Source organism: Diceros bicornis, chromosome 4 (assembly GCF_020826845.1).
Source record: "Diceros bicornis minor isolate mBicDic1 chromosome 4, mDicBic1.mat.cur, whole genome shotgun sequence".
NCBI lineage: Eukaryota > Metazoa > Chordata > Mammalia > Perissodactyla > Rhinocerotidae > Diceros > Diceros bicornis.
In genome coordinates, this window is record NC_080743.1 from 4,570,207 (window position 1) to 4,580,168 (window position 9,962).

The window sequence follows — 9,962 nt, forward strand, 5'->3', positions numbered from 1 at the left end:
CTCTCTCTCTCATCAGAATGGACTAATAGATTTTTTTTTTTTTTGATTCAGTGGATTATCATCCATTACTGTCATTATTTCCTTTAATGTTCATGTTGTCTTAGATTTGGTTTTTGAAAGCCCCGTTGTTCTGGCTTCTATGCCATTTTCTCTTGATTCCATCATTTTTTGAGAACTTTCTTTATGGAACAGCAACATGTTCTAGGCTTGTCTTGAAATTTTTATGCCCCCGTCCTGGAATCAGTCATTATTGAAGGAATCCTCATTCCTTTTTGTGGGGAATTGTATTTAGAAACCAAAATCTGTGTGTTAAGTGTGTTCTTTGGTAGTGGGGTGGGTGCCATTACTCTACCTTTCAGGAGCTAGAGATAGGAGATGAGTGGGTACAAATATATATAATTCCATCCAGTACCACAGGGTTCTTCCTTGCCTTCCCCTATTCCGTATGTGTAACTTCCGTTTCCCTGGATCCCAGCAACATTAATAGACAACAAAAATAGTTTCAGAATAGCTACACTCATATCACTACAACAACCAATCTAGGAGGAATTCAAGAGTGCTTTGTCGTTTTTGAAACGCAGTAATTTTTACAACTGCTGGGGAAACTAGTTAAGTGACTTTCCTAAAGCCACACAGTGAGCAGGTATATGAGCAGGAGCTGCAAGCTAAAATTTTTGACTCCTAGGCAATTGCTTTAGAGTGAAAATTAAACTTACAAATTAGACAGCTGCAATTCAGGAAAGACAAAAGACAGCGTCCTTCTCCTTGAGGCATCTTCACGCTGAACAATTCTGATACGAACACCAATGCCTTAGTTCCTCCCGTGGATGTTCTGAGTTAATTGGTCTGGCTGTGGCTTGGGTATGGGGGGCGGTGTTTAAAGCTCCCCGGGTGTTTCTAGTGCACAGTCAAGGTTGATAACCACTGCTCTAGCTTTTAATGAGGATAGCAGCGGCCTCTGGGTTTTGCTGCTTCTTTGTATTTCTGTCAATTCTCTGCTTCAGTGGCATTAAAAATTAGAATTGGTGAACATGGGTAGAAAATATTCTGGAAGGGTAGACATCAGAAAGTCCTACAACGTTGATGAGCCCGTTGAGAGAAAGGTCAGCATCTGCCTTTTCACCACTGTGTCTACCGCTTGGCTTGTAGGAGATGCTCAATAGTGGTTCATAAATGAACGAATAGAAGTGTTATATTATCACCGTGGCTTGGGGTTTTGGTGCATGACAGAGTCTCTGGAGATCATCACAGTCAGTCTCTCCTTCTACCTCGTTAAACACTGGCCACAGCTGGTCTTCATATTTTGGAAACAGCCCAGGATACATGCAGTGAGCACTTGAAAGTTAGGAGATTATGGAATCAAGGTTCTATTTAAATTCCTGATACAAAGTAATATCATTTTTTAAAGCTTGAATAAGATCCTTTGCCCTGTTCAGAGTTGTCCCAGTGTCGGCTGCGTTTACTCTCCTGCAATGACGTGCAGGTTGTGTGAAACTGAAACCTACTTGTGAAATTTCAAAGCATCCTTGTTTACTCTTGGGTGCTAACATGCTTGTCTTTATGACAATGATTAATCCTGATATTTGAAGTGGAAGTAGCACCTTAATGAGTGGACGTATTTTGTTTTATTCCCTGTTTGTGTCATTTGGTAGTTTTTACTCCAGGGAAGAAATAGTATCTGCTTAGAAGGTGGGAAGGAGGGGAGGGATGGCACAGTGGCACTGGCTTGGAGTCAAACACTTGGATTTAAGTCCCGGTTCTGCCACATGCTGGCTGTGTGACTTTGCGAAAATCACTTAACTGCTCTGAGCTGCAGTTTGTTCATCTGAAGAAAAGATGGGGCTATTATTACATACCTAAAAATGTCATCTTGGGGATTAAAGGAAGCATATGCCTGCAGTTTCTTTATTAGGAAGGTTAACTCTGCTGTCAGTCAAGGCAATTTCCACTAAAGTCAGTGCAAATGATCACTTGGGACATAAGAGTCAGAGGCTACTCACAATAGCATTACCTTCCTTCTCCCTTTTTTCTGTAGGTGGTTCTTCATTTGCCAGCAAACCCACCACACCCACTGGACTGGGTGGAGGATTTCCCCCTCTCAGCTCACCGCAGAAGGCCTCTCCCCAACCCCTGGGTGGAGGGTGGCAGCAGGCGGGAGGCTACACTTGGCAGCAGACGCCATCGAAGCCCCAGCCCAGCACGGCGCACTCCTCTCCCCAGAACCGGCCCAACTACAACGTGAGCTTCTCGGGCGTGCCTGGCGGCCAGACCGAGCGTGGGAAAGGGTCCGCGAATTTGGGTAAGGATGGTGGTCTGGAGCCTGGCTGTAGGGTGGCGTGTGTTGCCATAATGTGTGTACATGTGTGCATCTGAAGAAGGAGACAGGAAACACTTCCAGTAGTTTCTGAGGCAATCTTACAGTTGAAGAGACATCACATGGTCCCTGCCTCCAACTCTGTGCCTGGAGCCCCTGGGTTTACCATGCTCTTAATACCTCTCGTGTGGTTTTGTGACTGCTGGCTCAGGCGTCGTTCTCTCTCCACACCGAGACCAGACGGAGGGCAGGGACCTGATCTTTTTTTGCCACGTTACCATTAGCACCTAGCATAGCACTTGGCACACAGTAGGCACTAAAATGAAGACTGAATGGATGCGAGTGGAGGGTGGGTGGATCTTGAGGCTGTTGCCCCTTTGGAAGAGGGGCTGGAAGAGAAAGGGTGGAAACCTTTCAGGCACTGTGTTCCCATTTGCCCTTGGTCCCAAGTGGAAGAGTGGATATGTCTTGGACATTTGGTCTTTCTTATGCTCTGGTTGGTGGATGTCCCCGAGATCAGTGGGTTTCCTGTGCTGGGTTTTTCTTCTCAGAAGAGAAGAAAGTTAACACAAAATGGGCCAACAGCTAAGGCTGGAGGATACTCTTGATGGGATTCCATTTTTTTTTGAATGGGATTCTTGATGAGTAAAAAATAACACATTTTTCATAGCAGGGATGGTTAAATTTGAGTTTGTAAAAAGACCTGTTATGATACATTTTACATTCCAAATGATGTGATCATACCCAAGAATGAAATATATGGGAACACGATGAGGAAACGTGCCTTTCTCTCTATGGAACGTGGAAAAGGAAATTCTTCTGCTTCTCCTAGTAGCAGTAGCTAACATTTGTTGAGTATTCACTCTATGTCAGGTGTTATTCTAAGCAGTTTTCCTGTATTATTATGTAATCTTCAAAACCAACCCCATGTTGTAGATGAGGATCTATGACAGAGATCGATAAAGTAATTTCCTCAATTCATACAGCTTGTGAGTAGACCCAGGCAAGATTTGGACCCAGGCAATCTGGCTCCAGAACCCCTGCTCTTAATGGACACACTCTCCTGGCTATCGCACAGGTGCCTTCTCACAATACTAACATGACAGGGATTCTTCCGTTGGGAATACGTAGCATCATGTTTGTTCTTCGGTTAGCAGTGGATAGTCCTTGAACAATTCCATAGAGTCACGTGGCTTCCTTTCCATTTTTATTGTGAGTAGATGTGGGGCCAGTGTCTTCAGTCAGCAAATATTTATCGAGCTTCTTCCGAGTAGAAAACCTTGAGGCTACAGCAGTGAACAGGACAGACTAAATTCCTAGTCTCAGAGCACTTACATGTTAGTGTGTGCAAGTGCAAGCGTGTGTAAGGACACCTTACAGTTTCAATTCAGATACCAACTCTGGGTGATGGGCATTGACTGCATGGACTGCTGCATTTGGGTTAATTTAACGAACACTGAAATAGCCAGACACTGTTCTGGGCACTTTAAAATGTTAACATCAATTCTTACAACAACCCTCTGAAGTAAGTAGAATTATTAACACCATCCCTGCTTTACAGATGAGGAGATTGAGGCATGAAGATAAGTAACTTGCCCCAAGGGAACCTTGCTAATAAGTGGCAGAGCTGGAATTCAAGCCTGGGGAGTCTGTCTCCTGAGTGTTTGCTCTTCGCCACCATGCTTCTCCAAACAGACTGAGAAAGAGTGTGAGGCCACAGCCAGACTTGGAGAAAAAGAGCCCTATGACCGACTAAAAGTGTCAGCTGGGTGTGGGCAGGAAAGCGGTGGCATGCGTGGATTTCAAGAACCAAAACCCAGGTCTTAGTCCCATAACTGACACTAACTAGGTGTATGACTGGGGCGGGGGCGGGGAACTATGCATATCCTCATCTATAAAAAGATGGTACAGTGGAAACGGAATGGCGGAATTCGATTTAGTCTAACGATCCAGCCTCAAGTCCTAGCTTTGCCATGGACATGGTACATGATTCTGGATCATGGTATATGATCATGGTCTATGATAAGTTCTCCAGACTTCATTTTTCTCATCTACAAAATGGACATGACAGTCTCATTCCCTACTTACAAGGTAAGTGTGAGGATTAAAGGGCTTAATGCATGTGAAAGCACCTTGAAGACTCTAAATATTAGGAGATAATGGTATGATATTATGTTTGAGTAGAAACTGTAATGATTTTTCAAAAATTATATTGCAGAAGGGAAACAAAAGGCAGCTGATTTTGAAGACCTACTTTCTGGTCAAGGTTTCAATGCTCACAAAGACAAAAAGGGGCCTCGAACAATAGCTGAGATGAGAAAGGAAGAAATGGCTAAGGAAATGGATCCCGAGAAGTTAAAGGTGAGCGAGCCCCTGAGCCAGCGTGATTATCCTGTATGACAAGGTCAATGACAAGATCATGTGTGTGGAGCCATCAGCATCCCTCGTTCACAGCTTCCCTCCACTTTTAACCAAAGCAGTTGTATTTTTATCTGTTTTTAATTCTGAAAGTCGAGGTAAGATTTGATCTGGGGGAAAAAATGTGTCTCCAATTTTTTTTAATTATTATTTTTAAGGTTGCAACCCAGCTACTCTAACCCCCTTATTTCATAGATGAGGATGTCGTGTGGACAGGTGCACCCAGGTTAGCCTGGAAACAAAAGGGTGTTATGTTGATGAATTGTGCAAGGTAGTGGAAGAGTCTGAAAGATCAAGAGACTTGGAATGCTCTTCAGAGATGGAGAGGTTGGATTCCTATGCGACAAAATACTAAATATGCTGACACTGTCACAAACTGGAAGATGAGGTTCTATCCTGCTACTACATTAAAACATCTCCAAAACCAGGACCAGCAGAGGCAGCCAATCTTACACATTTTGAAAAAATACATTTCCAGACAGATTGGAACATGTGTTGAAGATGCATAGATTCTTTGAGACTTCTTTGAGTACACTGTAGGATCCTTTGTTTGCATTTGCTTTTCACTTCACATAACAGCACAGAGACTTTATATTCCTTTTAAAAACTTGGTGCTGGGCCGGCCCGGTGGCGCAAGCGGTTGGGTGCGCGCGCTCCGCTGCGGCGGCCCGGGGTTCGCTGGTTCGGATCCCGGGCGCGCACTGACGCACTGCTTTGGCAAGCCATGCTGTGGCGGCGTCCCATATAAAGTGGAGGAGGATGGGCACGGATGTTAGCCCAGGGCCATCTTCCTCGGCAAAAAAAGAGGAGGATTGGCGGATGTTAGCACAGGGCTGATCTCCTCGCAAAAAAAATAAATAAATAAAAAAATAAAAAATACCCTGAATTATGCCTCCATTTGGGCCGGCCCCGTGGCTTAGCGGTTAAGTGCGCGCGCTCCGCTGCTGGCGGCCTGGGTTCGGATCCCGGGCGCGCACCCACGCACCGCTTCTCCGGCCATGCTGAGGCCACATCCCACATACAGCAACTAGAAGGATGTGCAACTATGACATACGACTATCTACTGGGGCTTTGGGGGAAAAAATAAATAAAATAAAATAAAAAAATAAAAATAAAAAAAAAATAAAAACTTGGTGCTCCATCTCGATAACTTCTGTTCATTAGGCAAACTCACAGTTTTCTATAAAAGGAAGTCATTTATGTCTTTTAAACCATGCTTGGTTGTTTAGTTGGTACAGGGTATTTAATTGTTTGGGAGAGTAGCCATCATTAACCTGGACTCAACCATTCCTTCAACAACAGATACGCACTTAGCTCCTGTTCTGTGCTAAATGGTGATGCATGGTTATGAACCCTTCAACCTAATCACCTCATTTGTTCAAACTATGAAGATTCAAATAGTAGAATGAATAGTTGGAATGAATGACTAAATGGATTAATTAATTTATTTAACAAACCTCCTTGAACTCTATCCTGTGCCAGGCGGGTTATTTGGTTCCTGAGATATTGTGACAGATAAGAAACAGTACCTTTCCTCAAACAGCTCTGCCTAATGGCAGGGAAAGACAAACACACAGACAATTACAATATCTCAAAGGTGGACAGTATGAAATTCCTGAGCAGCCTTTTGAAGGATGATGAAGAGTTCACCAGAAAGACAAGGCAGGAGGTGGGGATGGAGAAGCGTTCCAGTAGAGGAAGCGGCGTGGAGTATGCAGGGAGCCCCAAGTCCTGTGACGTTGTTGGAGCATCCCAATGAAGACCTTCTGGACTCAAAAGCATTTGAATATCTTAATTCTCTCTGCATTTACAGATTCTGGAATGGATTGAAGGCAAAGAGAGAAACATCAGAGCACTGCTCTCCACGATGCACACCGTGCTGTGGGCTGGGGAGACCAAGTGGAAACCAGTTGGCATGGCAGACCTGGTAACGCCAGAGCAGGTGAAGAAGGTGTATAGGAGGGCCGTGCTGGTGGTGCACCCAGATAAAGTGAGTATAGGCTGCCCTCTCGTGTCGCTTGTCTGCTCCTCATTTCATTAGTTTATGAGCATGTGTTAAAACATCATACTTTCAATTTGCTGGTTATTAGGCCATTTATATGATAAAATCAAGTCCATGGGCTAAAATTGGGTATTTAAACAAATATTATACTTTATAAAGTGGGTGAAAAGAAATCAAATTATATATTACAAAGAACAGAATGGGGGCTTTACTTAGAGAGGTGTAAGGGTCACCACTGACTAGTTTTTAGGGTCTCAAAGAACCTAACTATTTTTAGAAATGGGAAAATATGAGTTTAGAAATACAATCAATTGGAGAGAGGCTGTCATGAACCTTTGTCATTTGGTAGATACTTCTGGAGAATGGAGATGCATCTTTTGCTGCCCCATGAGTTCTCTGTTACTTACTCATTGACTGATGACTACCACCTTATGAGAAGTTCTGCAGAGAGGGCGTTCTGGGGACGTTGTAGTAATTAGGGTCACACAGATAGGGCTGCAAAAAGAGAAATGGCCTAATAGAAAAAAATTTCAATTACTTAGAGCCCACATATAGCAGTGAAAATTTTAATATGAATAAATTTTGGTCTGTGGTATCTGATGCGTGCTTTGTTTTTTCTGTAGGCTACTGGGCAACCCTATGAACAATATGCAAAGATGATTTTCATGGAGCTCAATGATGCCTGGTCTGAATTTGAAAATCAGGGCCAGAAGCCCTTGTATTAATTTCTGAGCTTTTCCATCTCTGCTGCAGACCTGTGCTGACGCTTAGTGTGTGTCACGATTCTGAGGTTTTCACAGATGAACCAAAAACTCTAGTAACATGTATCTAGTACTAAACTGCTAAATTACTCGTGAATTAATTCCTCATTGATAACGATCTTGGATGTTTGTTTTCTCAAGTCCCCACCGTAAAAGGTCCAAAGCTGCAGAGGAACTTGTAGTCAGGTGACCTTGCAGAGTTACAATGTTCCAGCCTGCCCTCTGCAAGCCTAGTCAGCATTTTGTGGGGAAATGGAAAATAGCGGCCACCGAAGGCCTGACACCTGTCTCGTTGTCTGAGAATAGGATTAATGAGCAAAAGTTATGGTAATAGGATTACATGTTGGATTTTAACTAATGGTTTCTAGATTTTCTTGGAAAGATGTAATTTGAGCAACGGCTTTACGTGGACTCCAGGAACGCAACCATCAAGTATTTTTTTTAATGGAAGTTTACTATGGTCTTTAGCGTAATACTGTAGACACTTGTGGTCAAGAGGCCTAACAGATGTAAGAGAACTCGAATTGTGCAAAGTGATTATACTACAATCTAGTGGTTACCACCAACTCTTTCTGGATAAGGTAAAAAGTAGTGGAAATGCTGACGAAAGAGAATAGAGACTTTGAGGATGTAGAAATCTTGATTCCCGGTCAGAAAGTTGGGCTGCTCCCTTCCTTTCCCTTTAGAAAACTGTGGTTGCTTAAAGAAAAAGTCTTAATACCATAACAACAACTCTAAACCTGATTTGAAAGAAACTTCTAATTTTGCCACAAGGCTTAATGCTCTTCCCTTGGCTTAGCCAAGGTGGTAGAGCCATTGGGCAGGACCTGTATCTAGCAGGGACACAGTGTCCTCTAGGTCTGTGAGTGGCGGTGGTAAGAGAAGAGAAGACAACACCGAGCACTAGTAAGCAGACAGGTGCAGGCGCAGCGAGAGCTGTGCTCACCTACAGACCGAGGAGACAGCTTGTCGGAATTCTCTTTCAGGAACCAGGTTCCCCCGCAACCTGGTGAGACTGGACCCCTTGGATGATTACAGTGGGGTTTCTTGTTTTGAAAGTAGGTGGGACAAGATTCACACAGCAACATCTGTGAAAGCGAAGCAAGAAGGAAACCTTTGCAGACTTGAGACTGGTAGGATTTCGGTTTGGTGTTTTGGCTGTTCCTCATTTTGAGGGGTAAGCAGTTGTTATCCGGTGACTTGAACAGATCTCTTTTGCTGCGCACATGCACGATGTGCATAGTACATATATGCAAAGCAGATGGGCAAAAAGATTTCCATGCTAATCTTAGAAGGTTCATGCTCAATGTTGTGAAAAGCTTTCAAAACTTGTTTTTAAAAGACAATCATTTTTTGTTTCTATTTTAATTTTCTTGTGGCAAACTGTACTGGAAAAGCAGCATGTCAAAAATACTTTATGTTCTATATAGAACTCTCTTTCTTTCTTTCTTTCTTTTTTTTTTTTTGGTTATAAAGGTTCATTATTTATTTTACCTTTTACTGACAATGTGAAATTCACAGAAAATGTTCTCCTCTTAAATATACAGCTGTAAACTGTTCAAGGTAACCATAACAAACTAGGTGTTATTTATTAACGTATTATAAAATAATGTTTGATCCAGTCTGTGCTTGTCTTATTTAAAATTGGAATGTAAGATATGTTGCTGTGACTTGTTTCTTTCTCATTCACATTTGTAGATATCGTGTGAACTACAGTATATAATGATAATACTTAAAAGGATATTATGTGACTGTCATGTACATTTTGAAATGGTAGAACTATATTAGCTTTGTATCATGTTTGGATAATTCATCAATGCTCACAGTTTAAAACATCATTAAACATTATATAATTAGCAATGAGAAAGAATCTTACCTAACCTAAATTTGGGATTTCCCTCATCTCTTTTCCAGATACATTATAATTCTGGACCCCTATTTATCTCAAAACTCTTAACATATGCAGACCAACAGGTTTTTGCATTCCTTTTAAATATCTGGTTGTGACAGAGCTTGTTGTTGATCAGATTCACTGTTTCATTCATATTTATTGTAATATATTTTTTGTTTTGTAAATACGTTACACACAACAAAATGTGATTGGTCTAAAATATTTGTAATGTATATTAAAAGGCTCAAAAATATTTGTAGAAACCTGTTATTTTTGCACCTGTAGGAATATAATTACAAACTTGAATTACACCTTCCGACATGATTCACTTTTAAGAAAAGTTATGGGGAAAGAATATGAAAAGCATATAATACATTTGCCCCAATCTGACAGGATTTCTGGATTTATACTCTAACCAACCTTGCCACCACACACACACACTTCTGCTCATGCTACATGAATACTATGTTTCAAAAAGAATCAGCATAGAAATCCTGGTCTCCTAGCTAGACTATTAATGGATATTCAAAGCTGCATTTGTGTGCTGAGGCAGAGATTGATTCTGGGAGTCTGGGA

At 42.1% G+C, this 9,962-nt stretch overlaps 1 protein-coding gene across 3 annotated transcripts in view; it reads left to right on the plus strand.

Moving 5' to 3' along the window:
* The window catches only part of DNAJC6 (DnaJ heat shock protein family (Hsp40) member C6), a 137,524-nt gene extending 127,891 nt beyond the window's left edge, over positions 1-9,633 (plus strand). For all 3 annotated transcript variants that reach the window (XM_058538224.1, XM_058538225.1, XM_058538226.1), the window contains exons 16-19: positions 2,036-2,299; positions 4,533-4,675; positions 6,546-6,722; positions 7,358-9,633. In XM_058538224.1, the coding sequence (XP_058394207.1) occupies positions 2,036-2,299; positions 4,533-4,675; positions 6,546-6,722; positions 7,358-7,459 (686 nt within the window). In that variant the 3' untranslated portion in view covers positions 7,460-9,633. The remainder of the gene's footprint in view (positions 1-2,035; positions 2,300-4,532; positions 4,676-6,545; positions 6,723-7,357) is intronic.
* The last annotated feature ends 329 nt before the right edge of the window (positions 9,634-9,962 follow it).